We start from the raw sequence: 15,436 nt of genomic DNA, 5'->3' as shown, positions 1-15,436 counted from the left end.
AAAAGGCAGTGTAGCTGTACTATTTAAAAAGACAGTGTAGCTGTACTGTTTAAAAAGGCAGTGTAGCTGTACTATTTAAAAAGGCAGTGTAGCTGTACTATTTAAAAAGACAGTGTAGCTGTACTATTTAAAAAGACAGTGTAGCTGTACTATTTAAAAAGACAGTGTAGCTGTACTATTTAAAAAGGCAGTGTATCTGTGCTATTTAAAAAGACAGTGTAGCTGTACTATTTAAAAAGACAGTGTAGCTGTACTATTTAAAAAGGCAGTGTAGCTGTACTATTTAAAAAGGCAGTGTAGCTGTACTATTTAAAAAGGCAGTGTATCTGTACTATTTAAAAAGACAGTGTAGCTGTACTATTTAAAAAGACAGTGTAGCTGTACTATTTAAAAAGGCAGTGTAGCTGTACTATTTAAAAAGGCAGTGTAGCTGTACTATTTAAAAAGGCAGTGTAGCTGTACTATTTAAAAAGGCAGTGTAGCTGTACTATTTAAAAAGGCAGTGTAGCTGTACTGTTTAAAAAGGCAGTGTAGCTGTACTATTTAAAAAGGCAGTGTAGCTGTACTATTTAAAAAGGCAGTGTAGCTGTACTATTTAAAAAGGCAGTGTAGCTGTACTATTTAAAAAGGCAGTGTAGCTGTACTATTTAAAAAGGCAGTGTAGCTGTACTATTTAAAAAGGCAGTGTAACTGTACTATTTAAAAAGGCAGTGTAGCTGTACTATTTAAAAAGGCAGTGTAGCTGTACTGTTTAAAAAGGCAGTGTAACTGTACTATTTAAAAATGCAGTGTAGCTGTACTATTTAAAAAGCCACATAATTGTTTCTGCTACATATGGTTATCATTACCTGGTGCTGTACTGTGTTATCCCTCCAACCAAATGTGGTAGTTAGTTAGTTAGTTAGTTAGTTAGTTAGTTAGTTAGTTAGTTAGTTAGTTAGTTAGTTAGTTAGTTAGTTAGTTAGTTAGTTAGTTAGTTAGTTAGTTAGGTGTTTCACTGTTCAGACTGGCACTGGTAAGACGTAGTTCTGACTAGACTGTGGACAAATGTTTAAAACAAACACTTTCACAAAAGAGAACATCCTGCTCGACAAAAGTTGAACAAATACTACAGGTCTTAGGTTGAACCTTTTACTCCAGTGGGCTAAATCAGGGTCACACAGAGTGTTTCTGGGTCGTCTTAAACAAATCTACTTTGAAACAAAAGTATGGTTATGGGCTTAAGAAAAGAAGACACCTGTACCATGTCAGATAAAGAGTTGAAATGTATCACATTTTGAGTTTGCGTCCCAATATTACACTTTATATACGTCACAGAAGACTGAAATAAAACACAACTATTTGACATAAAAACACAACTATTTGACATTTAAAAAAAATAAACATTCACCCATGAGGCCCCAAGGTCATTTGATTTCAGGAAAGGGCTACAATCCCAGTGCAGTCAAAAAAAACGTGATTTTCATGTGTTTTAAATGTGTTTCCACACTATGAGGATGGAATAATACTGTGAAATTGTGAAAATTATGATCATGTCCTTTTAGTGTAAAACTGACTGAAATGTCAGCCTGTTTTGATGGGATGAAGCGTTGGGCTTTCCATGGTGACATCACCACGCTGTAAATTAGTTTATAGACCAATAAGAAAGAGTTTCAAACATCTCGGCCAACAAAAGCTAGATTTTGAAGTTTTACCCTCCCCACTCAGACCACTCCCAGCAAAATTGCTATTTGGCTAAGAAGCTATTTTTTGTTCCTTTTTTGCCAATTATTTTGAAAACAAACACATTAAGGTACTTCATTTTTTACTCAGATAAAAACGGCTGCATTGGATATTTAAGGTTCAGGTTTAGCAACGAGGAAAGCATTTCAGACGAATCAACTATTTTTTCAGTAATATAATATGTTAACTATGATGACTTGGCACCGAGGATCATTATTTAGACAATGTGATTAATTTTTTAAAAAAACAACAACAACAACAACAACAAAAAAAACGGTGTTTCTGTTGAAAATGGAGGCTTGGTTTTATTATCCGAGTTTAAGAGCTCCGTTCAGAGCAGGAGAAAGTTTTTCCCTCTCTACCATCTGGTCTCTCACCAAGCATTCCTCAGCAGCCCAGAACATTCCCTCTCAGCGTTCCCAAATGGCACCCTATTCCCGACATAGTGCACTACTGTTGACCAGAGCCCTATGGGGCACTGTGGTAAGGAATAGGATAGGGAATAGGGTTCTATTTGGGACTAAATCACTGCCTCAGTCAGTCTCTGAGTCTCAGGCATGACTTTATAATGTCTTCAAGGCTGTAGATCAACCCTTTATTAATCGTAAACCATTTCATCCACAGCTCTTATGTACCTCTCTCCAGTTCATCCACAGGTCTATGTTCCATACCGTTTCAGCCACAGGTCTATGTACCTCTCCATTTCATCCACAGGTCTATGTACCTCTCCGTTTCAGCCACAGGTCTATGTACCTCTCCGTTTCATCCATAGCTCTATGTACCTCTCCATTTCATCCACAGCTCTATGTACCTCTCCATTTCATCCACAGGTATATGTACCTCTCCATTTCATCCACAGCTCTATGTACCTCTCCATTTCATCCACAGGTATATGTACCTCTCCATTTCATCCACAGCTCTATGTACCTCTCCATTTAATCCACAGGTCTATGTTCCATACCGTTGCAGCCACAGGTCTATGTTCCCTACCGTTTCATCCACAGCTCTATGTTCCCTACCGTTTCATCAACAGGTCTATGTTTCCTACCGTTCCATACTTTCAGCCACAGGTCTATTTACCTCTCCATCACCAGTATCCTGGAGGAATGTTTGAAATGCCTTTGCACTGAGGATACTTCTCTAAAATATCCCTCCTCGAGGCTTTTCATTCCCTGGAATGGGAGGAAATGTATATTGTGTGTGTGTTATTCTGATCAATCACTACGACAGACAATCACAAACAATCCTCACTGACTATTGTATTTCACGTAAATCTTCCCGGGTTACGCATACCATGACTATTCTGTTTTCCATTCCTGAGATCCTGGTTTTAGTAGGTGAGGTCTTCACCGTGGAGATCTCTAACTGTGTTTCTGACTGTGATTCACTGGAAATCAGATCCAGCTCTGCCTCTGTCCAGACACCATCACTATTAAAACAACACCCCTGACAAAGCTGACACCGCAGCAAACCTTCAACCTCTCCACATCACGACCATCCAGACAGGCAAACCTTCAACCTCTCTCCACATCACGACCATCCAGACAGGTTACCTTCAACCTCTCCACATCACGGCCATCCAGACAGGTTACCTTCAACCTCTCCACATCACGGCCATCCAGACAGGCAAACCATCAACCTCTCTCCACACCACGACCATCCAGACAGCTACTGTACATCGACTGATGGGAACCACGGTGTCCTAGCCAATCACAACAACAACTAAAGCAGCCAACCAGCTGGCTCCAAACTCTGACTTGGGGGCCGCATTCCACATGGCACCCTATCCCCTACCTGTAGTCCACTACTTTTGACCAGAACCTTATGGAAAAGTAGTGGACTATATAGGGAATAGGGCACAATTTGGAACACACTTAGCTTTCCCAGGGTGTTCATATTAAAGGCAGATCTTCCTGGCTCTGAGTGGGTCTTACATTAAATAGCATGATGATCCCTCCAACTACAGTTTACAGCCAGTCGACCAGACCAGACCAGGAAGGGGGGGGGGGGGCAGAGAGAGATAGAGAGAGGGGGAAGGAGAGTTAGAGTGATAGAGGGTGAGGGAGAGAGAGTGAGTGGACTATGTAGCGAATAGGGTGCCATTTGGGACTCATTACACCTATCAGGTGACGCATAGTTGCGCAAACACACAAACCATCAATCAAGAGCATTCTGATATGATAATGAAATATTGACGACCAAAATAGTTATTTTCTCCTGACGTTTGCCTTGTGCAATGGTAGGACACACTGAGTTATATGTGCGCAGTACAATTGAATAAATGGTCATGATTTAGGCATTTAATGACCGTTATTTGGTAAATATATTAACCCAAAAGGGGAGGCAGGGTAGCCTAGTGGTTAGAGCTTTGGACTAGTAACTGAAATGTTGTTAGATCAAATCCCCGAGCTGACAAGGTACAAATCTGTCATTCTACCCCTGAACAAGGCAGTTAACACACTGTTCCTAGGCCGTCATTGTAAATAAGAACTTGTTCTTAACTGACTTACCTAGTTAAATGAAGGTAAAATAAAAATGCCAAAAAGTGACGAGTGCAAAGCAGAACTATGATGAGTCAACCGTTTTCTCACCGTTTTTTTTTTTGTAGACTAAACTTCGGACAGAAATCACAGATGTCATATGGCCATGAAGTAGCGTGGATTCAATTTTCCACTACATTAAATTACCGCATCACATGGTGGAACATTCATCAAGTGTGAATTCAATCCCATTTACGAGAGAAAAAGTTACACTATGGAAAGTCCATAAAACATCCATAAACGTTATTTCACCGCACATACCTGGATAAATAAAGAAAAGGCACATTCTAAGTTACAAAACGATTCAACTTCTCTCTAGCTTTAAAAACCAACGGAAAACGTCAGAGTTTAGAGTGGAAATACATTTACCGATACGTTTTCTGCTCTCACGAGGAAGTTACGAAGTAACTTTTACCACTCCCTTTTCAGTCTTTCCTTACCTTTTTAAAAGTCAGAGACCTCCGCTCTTTAGTTACCGTTCCACAAGCTTTTCCAATTGAACTGTATCTGCTTCCTCCACACCCCCCTTTCTGCTGCTCTGCTCGACAGAGGATCGGATTTCGTTTTCGTTGCAAAAGCTGCTGGTCCCAACAGCGCGCACAGCACAGGCTCAACTCGCCTCCATCCAGTCCAGTCCAGCGCGCACACACACACACACACACACACACACACACACACACACACACACACACACACACACACACACACACACACACACACACACACACACACACACACACACACAAACTGACTTCACATTGACTGTGGCGCAGACAGAGCAGTTCCAGAGGTTGAATAGTGCCATCATAGAGATGATAGTAGATGATTTTACATTTCCAAACGTAGACTGTATTTCAGATTGAATCAATATGACACTCAGAATACGAGTGAAACCAGAAAGATAAACACATAAATCCCCTTGATCACCAGGAAGGTGTAGAGATCATATGGGTGATGATACCATCTGCCAAACTTTAGCCTAGCCTAGTGGTTAGAGCGTTGGACTAATAACCGAAAGGTTTCTGGATCGAATCCCTGAGCTGACAAGGTAAAAAAAACTGTCGTTCTGCCCCTGAACAAGGCAGTTAACCCACTGTTCCTAGGCCTTCATTGTAAATAAGAATTTGTTCTTAAAACTGACCCCCAGAGGAGGGTAGAGACCATGTTGAGTTAGACCAGGTACCAGAGGAGGGTAGAGCCCATGTTGAGTTAGACCAGGAACCAGAGGAGGGTAGAGACCATGTTGAGTTAGACCAGGAACCAGAGGAGGGTAGAGACCATGTTGAGTTAGACCAGGAACCAGAGGAGGGTAGAGACCATGTTGAGTTAGACCAGGAACCAGAGGAGGGTAGAGACCATGTTGAGTTAGACCAGGAACCAGAGGAGGGTAGAGACCATGTTGAGTTAGACCAGGTACCAGAGGAGGGTAGAGACCATGTTGAGTTAGACCAGGAACCAGAGGAGGGTAGAGACCATGTTGAGTTAGACCAGGTACCAGAGGAGGGTAGAGACCATGTTGAGTTAGACCAGGAACTAGATGGTAGAGACCATGTTGAGTTAGACCAGGTACCAGAGGAGGGTAGAGACCATGTTGAGTTAGACCAGGAACTAGATGGTAGAGACCATGTTGAGTTAGACCAGGTACCAGAGGAGGGTAGAGACCATGTTGAGTTAGACCATTTACTAGATGGTAGAGACCATGTTGAGTTAGACCAGGTACCAGAGGAGGGTAAAGACCATGTTGAGTTAGACCAGGAACCAGAGGAGGGTAGAGACCATGTTGAGTTAGACCAGGAACCAGAGGAGGGTAGAGACCATGTTGAGTTAGACCAGGAACTAGAGGAGGGTAGAGACCATGTTGAGTTAGACCAGGAACTAGATGGTAGAGACCATGTTGAGTTAGACCAGGTACCAGAGGAGGGTAGAGCCCATGTTGAGTTAGACCAGGAACTAGATGGTAGAGACCATGTTGAGTTAGACCAGGTACCAGAGGAGGGTAGAGACCATGTTGAGTTAGACCAGGAACTAGATGGTAGAGACCATGTTGAGTTAGACCAGGTACCAGAGGAGGGTAGAGACCATGTTTAGTTAGACCAGGAACTAGATGGTAGAGACAATGTTGAGTTAGACCAGGTACCAGAGGAGGGTAAAGACCATGTTGAGTTAAACCAGGAACCAGAGGAGGGTAGAGACCATGTTGAGTTAGACCAGGAACTAGATGGTAGAGACCATGTTGAGTTAGACCAGGTACCAGAGGAGGGTAGAGACCATGTTGAGTTAGACCAGGTGCCAGAGGTTAAAGACCATGTGTACAGCTGGTGGGTTGGACCATAGGAAGATCCTCTAGGCCCTTTAGGAAAGTTAGGTTAGGCACCTGACCTTCTTTACTCTGTGGAGAGAGAGAAGGGAGTGTCTTCCTGTCCACATGCCCGCTCTCTCTCTCTCTCTTGTCGGGGCTAGGTGACTCAGACCTCTTCCTGCCTACCTCCCTGTCTGCCTCCCTGTCTGTCAGCCCTCTCCAGGCAGTCCCTCTCTGTCTGGCCTCTCCAGGCGGTATCTCTCTGTCAGCCCTCTCCAGGCGGTCCCTCTCTGTCTGGCCTCTCCAGGCGTTCCCTCTCTGTCTGGCCTCTCCAGGCGTTCCCTCTCTGTCTGGCCTCTCCAGGCGGTATCTCTCTGTTAGCCCTCTCCAGGTGGTCCCTCTCTGTCAGCCCTCTCCAGGCGTTCCCTCTCTGTCGGCCCTCTCCATGCGTTCCCTCTCTGTCTGGCCTCTCCAGGCGTTCCCTCTCTGTCTGGCCTCTCCAGGCGTTCCCTCTCTGTCTGGCCTCTCCATGCGTTCCCTCTCTGTCTTGCCTCTTCAGATGTTCCCTCTCTGTCTGTCCTCTCCAGGCGTTCGCTCTCTTTCTGGCCTCTCCATGTGGTATCTCTCTGTCTCTCCTCTCCAGGTGGTCCCTCTCTGTCTGTCCTCTCCAGGTGGTCCCTCTCTGTCTTCCCTCCGTGAACTCCAGAGTCCTTCTCTCTGGGCTTCAACCTGCAGGGAGGGACATGAACTTCCTTTGCTTTCCTCCAACAGAGACACAACTTGGCCCTTGGCAATGAGGCTCCCTCCCACTGTCGTAACTTCCCTCTCACTCTGGTCTGACCTGAGTCTTTCACTCTCTCAATTCAAAAGGGCTTCCTTGGAATTGGGAAACATATGTTTACATTGCCAAAGCCAATCTCTGCCTTTCTTCTTGGGATCTCATTTGTCGAAGGTGCGCTCGTACAAAGAAATACTTTAAACATTGTGTGTGCCAGTTTTCTCACAGAGGTTGTTATTTATACATTTTGAATTTAAAGCAAATGTCAGACCAGGAGAATGAACAGCTGCTGTTCTAATGAGGGAAGTGGAGGCGTTTGATGCACAGGAATCATAAGAACGGCACGCTAATAAAATCATAACGTACTGTTACTATTACTATTGTTATGTAGGACTAAATCACAATCACATTACAGAACATGTCTGGTTTAATTCCCAATACAAAACGCATTTTATGCTCGTTTAACAGCAAAACATGCTTGAAAGTAAATAAACCTGTAGCCGATTTAATATATTTGCAAGTATATACAGCATTGCTGTGTGATAGGATCTCAACGTCATGTGATAGGAGCTCAACGTCATGTGATAGGATCTCAACGTCATGTGATAGGAGCTCAACGACATGCGATAGGAGCTCAACGTCATGTGATAGGATCTCAACGTCATGTGATAGGAGCTCAACGTCATGTGATAGGAGCTCAACGTCATGTGATTGGATCTCAACGTCATGTGATAGGAGCTCAACGTCATGTGATAGGATCTCAACGTCATGTGATAGGATCTCAACGTCATATGATAGGAGTTCAACGTCATGTGATAGGATCTCAACGTCATGTGATAGAATCTCAACGTCATGTGATAGGAGCTCAACGTCATGTGATGGGAGCTCAACGTCATGTGATAGGAGCTCAACAACATGTGATAGGAGTTCAACGTCATGTGATAGGAGCTCAACGTCATGTGATAGGAGCTCAACGTCATGTGATAGGAGCTCAACGTCATGTGATAGGAGCTCAACGTCATGTGATAGGAGCTCAACGTCATGTGATAGGAGCTCAACGTCATGTGATAGGAGCTCAACGACATGTGATAGGAGTTCAACGTCATGCGATAGGAGCTCAACGTCATGTGATAGGAGCTCAACGTCATGTGATAGGAGCTCAACGTCATGTGATAGGAGCTCAACGTCATGTGATAGGAGCTCAACGTCATGTGATAGGAGCTCAACGTCATGTGATAGGAGCTCAACGTCATGTGATAGGATCTCAACGTCATGTGATAGGGTCTCAACGTCATGTGATAGGAGCTCAACGTCATGTGATAGGAGCTCAACATCATGTGATAGGAGCTCAACTTCATGTGATAGGGGCTCAACGACATGGTCCATTTAATCTAAGACTCTATACCAAGGCAAGAGATAGAAACACAATCATTGATGAACAAAATATTGAACAACAATTTATATTTTCCATGGAAGTGTGCTGCCCCTAGGGTTGGACATAGATGAATAGGACTTAACCTCTCTCCAAACACAGAGTTAAAACTCTGCCTAGACACTACTACTAAACACAGAGTTAAAACTCTGCTCAGACACTACTACTAAACACAGAGTTAAAACTCTGCCTAGACACTACTACTAAACACAGAGTTAAAACTCTACTCAGACACTACTACTAAACACAGAGTTAAAACTCTGCCTAGACACTACTACTAAACACAGAGTTAAAACTCTACTCAGACACTACTACTAAACACAGAGTTAAAACTCTGCCCAGACACTACTACTAAACACAGAGTTAAAACTCTACTCAGACACTACTACTAAACACAGAGTTAAAACTCTGCCCAGACACGGTCAGATAGTTAGATGTCGTTTGCCTGTACTTTATACGCTATGTTTACTCTCCAATCAGGTGAATTGTTAGACTTTAATTGAATTGACTGCATCTACTAACTATAGTTTGTTACAGAGTCATAACGTCAACGTTTCCTGTTATGTTTCTCTATAACAACGTCTGTAATTAGTTCATCTGTTCTGACGATATCAAGCTCCCTGCTTCACCTCAGTATAGTAGGCTCATCTATATCCCAGTTCTGTAAGAACACACGCACACACACACGCACACACACACACGCGCACACACATACACACGCACACACACACACACACGCACACAAACACACACACACAGACACACGCACACACACACACACGCACACACATACACACGCACACACACACACACACACATACACACGCACACACACACACACACACACACACACACACACACACACACACACACACACACACACACACACTCTGTCTGAGGGGTTTTCCACATTACTCTGTAATGAGATCACAGTGTTTCCCTTCGTTTCTCTCTCTTTCATTCCGGTTATAAATGAACGATTCCAACTCTGCTTTCCTCTCTCTGTAGCAGCATGATGGTCTGGACAACTCTGCTTTCCTCTCTCTGTAGCAGCATGATGGTCTGGACAACTCTGCTTTCCTCTCTCTGTAGCAGCATGATGATCTGGACAGAACTTATTATCAAGTCCTTTCCAACAACTTTTCCCTCAGTCCATTATGGTCTGGACTGGGCCTGGGTATAGAGCCTTTTTGAGATTGCCCTTTAGGCTGGGTTGCAGGACTGCCTTTCCATCTCAGAGTAGTCTAGTTTCTGTGTGTGTGCGTGCATGTGTTCATGTGTATGTGTTTGTATTTTTGTGTGCACGTGTGTGTGTGTGTGTGTGTGTGTGTGTGTGTGTGTGTGTGTGTGTGTGAGTGTGTGTGTGTGTGTGTGTGTGTGTGTGTGTGTGTGTGTGTGTGTGTGTGTGTGTGTGTGTGTGTGTGTGCGTCAGGGTAGCCTGGTCTGCATTATTACGGTGGGGAAACAGATACAGTGCCTTGCGAAAGTATTCGCCCCCTTGAACTTTGCGACCTTTTGCCACATTTCAGGCTTCAAACATAAAGACATAAAACTGTATTTTTTTGTGAAGAATCAACAACAAGTGGGACACAATCATGAAGTGGAACGACATTTATTGGATATTTCAAACTTTTTTAACAAATCAAAAACTGAAAAATTGGGCAAAATTATTCAGCCCCCTTAAGTTAATACTTTGTAGCGCCACCTTTTGCTGCGATTACAGCTGTAAGTCGCTTGTGGTATGTCTCTATCCGTTTTGCACATCGAGAGACTGAAATTTTTTCCCATTCCTAATATTTAATGAAGCTGCCAGTTGAGGACTTGTGAGGCGTCTGTTTCTCAAACTAGACACTCTAATGTACCCTGTCCTCATGCTCAGTTGTGCACCGGGGCCTCCCACTCCTCTTTCTATTCTGGTTAGAACCAGTTTGCGCTGTTCTGTGAAGGGAGTAGTACACAGCGTTGTACGAGATCTTCAGTTTCTTGGCAATTTCTCACATGGAAAAGCTTTAATTTCTCAGAAGAAGAATAGACTGATGAGTTTCAGAAGAAAGTTCTTTGATTCTGGCCATTTTGAGCCTGTAATCGAACCCACAAGTGCTGATGCTCCAGATACTCAACTAGTCTAAAGAGATCAATATTATTGCTTCTTTAATCAGCACGACAGTTTTCAGCTGTGTTAACATAATTGCAAAAGGGTTTTCTAATGATCAATTATCCTTTTAAAATGATAACCTTGGATTAGCTAACACAACGTGCCATTGGAACACAGGAGTGATGGTTGCTGATAAATGGGCCTCTGTACGCCTATGTAGATATTCCATAAAGAATCAGCCGTTTCCAGCTACAATAGTCATTTACAACATTAACAATGTCTACACTGTATTTCTGACCAATTTGATGTTATTTTAATAGATTAAAATAATAGCTTTTCTTTCAAAAACAAGGACATTTCTAAGTGACCCCAAACTTTTGAACAGTAGTGTACCTCTAAATATATTTTTTTATTTAACCAGGCAAGTCAGTGAAGAAAAAAATCTTATTTTTAATGACGGCCTAGGAACAGTGGGTTAACTGCCTTGTTCAGGGACAGAACAGCATGTCACATCGGGGATTTGATCTTTCAACCTTTCGGTTACTAGTCCAATGCTCTAACCACTAGGCTACCCTGCCTCCCCATACCTCTGTATATACCTCTACCTCTGTATATACCCCTACCTCTGTATATACCCCTACCTCTGTATATACCCCTACCTCTGTACATACCCCTACCTCTGTCATCACTTCAAAACAGTTCGTTGAAACTGACTGTTTTGTCCTTGATGTCAACTACTGCATCTCAGATTCACGTCGCTGTAGTTCCATTATGTTCCACATTCGCTCCTGCTGTTGCAGTGTAGCAGATAAGTTATCCAAAAAGAAGCCAGACTAACTACAGACTAACTAGAAACCCAAGCCATGTAAACAGAATAAACATCAAACTTACTGGTTTTCCGAGCCAGCTGATTGGTGGAGGTCGATGTCACCTGTCCTTTGATTCCTCTGTAGTCCCGCTTCTCCCAAGATGCATTGCTCTCTCTGTTGCCGGTGTCCACATCCCTGCCCTGCCCCACCTGGAGGGACTTCCTCCCCCCTCCTGGGCTCCAGCTTACCCCCCTCCTCACAGACATATGACCCCTCTCCGTCTCCATCTCTACCCCCAGGAAGGTGCCTCGATCTGGGGGAGCTTTGATGCACTGCTGGGGAGTTCTGGAGCCTCTCTTGTTCTCCTCAGGTTTGCTCCACAGTTTCTGTCTCTTCTTCTACCCAGACTGTCTGCAGCCCTGCATGTCAGTTTGAGGATCACCGTTTGGGGAGCGTTTGGGGAACGTTTGGAGAGAAAAAGAGAATCACCAGTGGGGATAAGGAGAATCTTAGCTGTCCATATTGCTTCTCCTACCGCTTGACATTTCTCTTTCTGTAGTAATCCTCCTTTAATGTTTCCTTTAGTCCTTGTAGCTAGCAGGGAGGGAGGCTGACAGGATGGAAGAAGTGTGCTGTTCCTCTGGTTCTGACACACTGTAACTACACAGTATTACTCAGGACTTACCAGAAACAGTATCAGGGACCTCCCGGGAGACTAAAGCAGGCTGGGAGTTCCACAGACACAGAGCACTCTGGATCAGTTCCCATGGACCACAGCCAAGACGCTTTCACAATAACGATGTGCCCGACTGCAAAACTCCAGCTAAAGAAGAAAGCCTGATAAAACATTCCTATTTCTGTTTGTGTCTGTCTTCCCTCTCTCTCTCAATCTTTTTCTTTCTCCAAAAACCCAGACGCTTCTCGTCTCTTCCTCACCCCTTTTTCTTTCAATCTTTCTTTTGTTTTTCTTTCTCAGTCCAGCCACCAAAACATGCCTGTTGACTGCATTGCAATCTCTACTAGACAGATAATTTTTCGTGTTGAGAAAGCGAGCAGCTCTTTATCTTGGAAGACCATTACTCAACAACGAGACGGGGGGGTGACTGTGGTGGAAATGTTTCAAAGCTTCCTGCTGTTTGGTTCGGACGAAGTGAGAAACAGCATTTCACTCTAGAAAGGTCACTGCTAAAGAGCAGTCAGGATCGCCGAGCTCCGCTGGCCGTTATCTCATCCAGATGGCTTCCTGTGTGAGAGTCACATACATTAAAGTATATACACTAAGCCCAGAAAACCTTCTATAAACAGAATAATTGATATGTTCCAAGGAGTTGGACTTTTAATCACTCGGGAGTCGAGCAGGGAGTCGAGCAGGGAGTCGACGAGGAGGGAGTCGAGCAGGGACTCGACGAGGAGGTAGTCAAGCAGGGAGTCGAGCAGGGAGTCGACGAGGAGGGAGTCGAGCAGGGAGTCGAGCAGGGAGTCGACGAGGAGGGAGTCAAGCAGGGAGTCGAGCAGAGGGTCGCATTTTAGTCCTGTTGGATGTTGGTTTGGATTAGATGCAGAGATATACAGTATGTTCTCTTAATATCCACACATTATCATTATATCCATACATTATCATTATATCCAAACATTATCATTCTATCCACACATTATCATTATATCCACACATTATCATTATATCCATACATTACCATTATATCTACACATTATCATTCTATCCGTACATTATCATTCTATCCACACATTATCATTCTATCCATACCTTAGCGTTAGAGCTGAGGCTCAGGTAGCAGAGTTCAGTTGGTTTATTTAGGTTGTTTCGGGGGGAGATTACAATGTCTATGTTAAGGGAAATAGGTTGTTTATCCAGTCTGGGTGATATTTCAACTGTCAGTCAGGGTGATCTGTCTCTCCAGTCCCTATTGAAGGAGTGTATGGTAAAACATGGTGCTGTAGGATTCAGGGTAGAGTAAAGCTGCTGTTGTCTCGAGGGGCTGATCTCCGCTGGCACTGTGTCTCCGAGCCCTTGCAGTGTCCCCCGGGGGTCCGGAACACTACCACCTGAAAGACAGGAGAAGAAGAAGATCAGTATTCATCTGTAAACTGAATTCATTTCTACCCTCTCTGACTCACTGATGTGTAGAATGGCAGGAAGTGAGGATGGAGCCTTGCCCGAGGGGGGGGCAGAAAGAAGTGCGGCCCACGCCTTTGGCCATCCAGTGCTCCGAGGTCTGCACTCCTAGAAGTAGAGGGGCCTTTTGTCTCGCCACACCAGCTGAACCTTTCCAGTTCACAAAGGTTCCTTGAGGAATCCCTCTGAAAACATTCAAACCGGTACCTTTTTTGTGATGAGATGGGTTTCGTTTTTTAACCTTTTCAATAATATATTGTAGATTGAATGTGTATCAGATTGGAGGGGCACAGTTTATTTGAGGCTTTCAGATAGTTGTTTCTTGTCCACCCGTTAGGGTAAATGTAATTCTCGTTCATCATGTTAATATTGAAGACTGCAAATATATATACATATATATTTATGCATATTTATGCATATTACATATTCTTAAATATAATATTAATAATATTAACATTGTTAATTATATATGGTTATAAAGTGGTAACTATTCCAACTTTGGGAATAACACAGACTCTTGAGGAACTAATATGGCTCCGTTAGCCTCGTTGAAGCTACAAAACTATCAGTCTTCAACAATACAACAGAACAGACATTTACTCTAATGGGTGACCCAAAAATATATCTATCTTAAAGCCCCTGCCAAGCCACGCCTCCACTCCAGGGTTCTTCCAGGAACCCGTTGCTATGGTGATTAATTAAAGGTTCCTCCAAGAACCGCTCAACCAACCGAAAGTGCAAATATGAACAATTGACTTGCAATGGTTCCTTGAGGATCTCCAGGGGTTCACACACACACACACACACACACACACACACACACACACACACACACACACACACACACACACACACACACACACACACACACACACACACACACACACACACACACACACACACACACACACACAATACTGTATCAAGGCTAGAGGGGTGGAGAATGAAGCAGGAAAAGCCTTATTAAGAGTTGTGAACATGAGGATAACCCCAGTGTTGTCCTACAGGGGAAAGAACGGTCAGGACATTAAGAGTTGGATGTCAGGAAATCTCACTAAATCTGACTAAAGCTGCCAACGCTTAGCTTTATCTCTACCTCGGACCTGGTGGTGACGGGAGACATAGTGTGTTGTATTGCACACAGGAGCTGACAAGGTTAATGTGGATTAATGAATATATGCTTTATCTATACTCCAGTCTCAAGTGTTACAACTGTCACCTGTCATGTCTCAGTCTATAAAGGATTACATTAGACAAGGTGGGTCATGTCTCAGTCTATAAAGGATTACATTAGACAAGGAGGGTCATGTCTCAGTCTATAAAGGATTACATTAGACAAGGAGGGTCATGTCTCAGTCTATAAAGGATTACATTAGACAAGGAGGGTCATGTCTCAGTCTATAAAGGATTACATTAGACAAGGAGGGTCAGGTTTCTCAACCAAATTTATTACAACACCCTGGGACTGTCTGTCTGTCTGTCATGATAAACCTGTGTCTGTGTGTCCCATCCCTGTTCAGACTTGTCTGTCCCCATTGCGATGGGGGTTCGCCTTGTTGTGCTCTTCAACGTGATAGTCAAGAGCTTAGTCACACAGACACAAAGAACAGTGTTGTTGTTGATAACC

General features: G+C 43.6%; 1 protein-coding gene and 1 long non-coding RNA gene across 5 annotated transcripts in view; both read right to left on the bottom strand.

Annotated features, from left to right (window-relative positions):
• The window catches only part of LOC149978360 (uncharacterized), a 441,331-nt gene that overhangs the window by 126,240 nt on the left and 299,655 nt on the right, over window positions 1–15,436 (bottom strand). The gene's annotated exons all lie outside the window — the stretch shown is intronic.
• The window catches only part of LOC110489230 (uncharacterized), a 43,923-nt gene that overhangs the window by 14,088 nt on the left and 14,399 nt on the right, over window positions 1–15,436 (bottom strand). Inside the window, exons 2-4 of one of the 4 annotated variants that reach the window (XM_036943513.2) lie at window positions 13,441–13,739; window positions 13,020–13,207; window positions 11,758–12,918 (exon numbers count right to left, since the gene is read on the bottom strand). In XM_036943513.2, the coding sequence (XP_036799408.1) occupies window positions 11,758–11,962 (205 nt within the window). In that variant the 5' untranslated portion in view covers window positions 11,963–12,918; window positions 13,020–13,207; window positions 13,441–13,739. Of the gene's footprint in view, window positions 1–3,275; window positions 3,408–4,702; window positions 4,926–11,757; window positions 12,919–13,019; window positions 13,208–13,440; window positions 13,740–15,436 lie in introns of those variants that run through there. The other 3 variants (XM_036943514.2, XM_036943515.2, XM_021561868.3) reach the window with 3 other exon arrangements.

Source organism: Oncorhynchus mykiss, chromosome 14, assembly GCF_057628025.1.
Source record: "Oncorhynchus mykiss isolate SJ-2025 chromosome 14, ASM5762802v1, whole genome shotgun sequence".
Lineage (NCBI taxonomy): Eukaryota > Metazoa > Chordata > Actinopteri > Salmoniformes > Salmonidae > Oncorhynchus > Oncorhynchus mykiss.
This window is presented reverse-complemented; position numbering and strand designations above follow the sequence as displayed.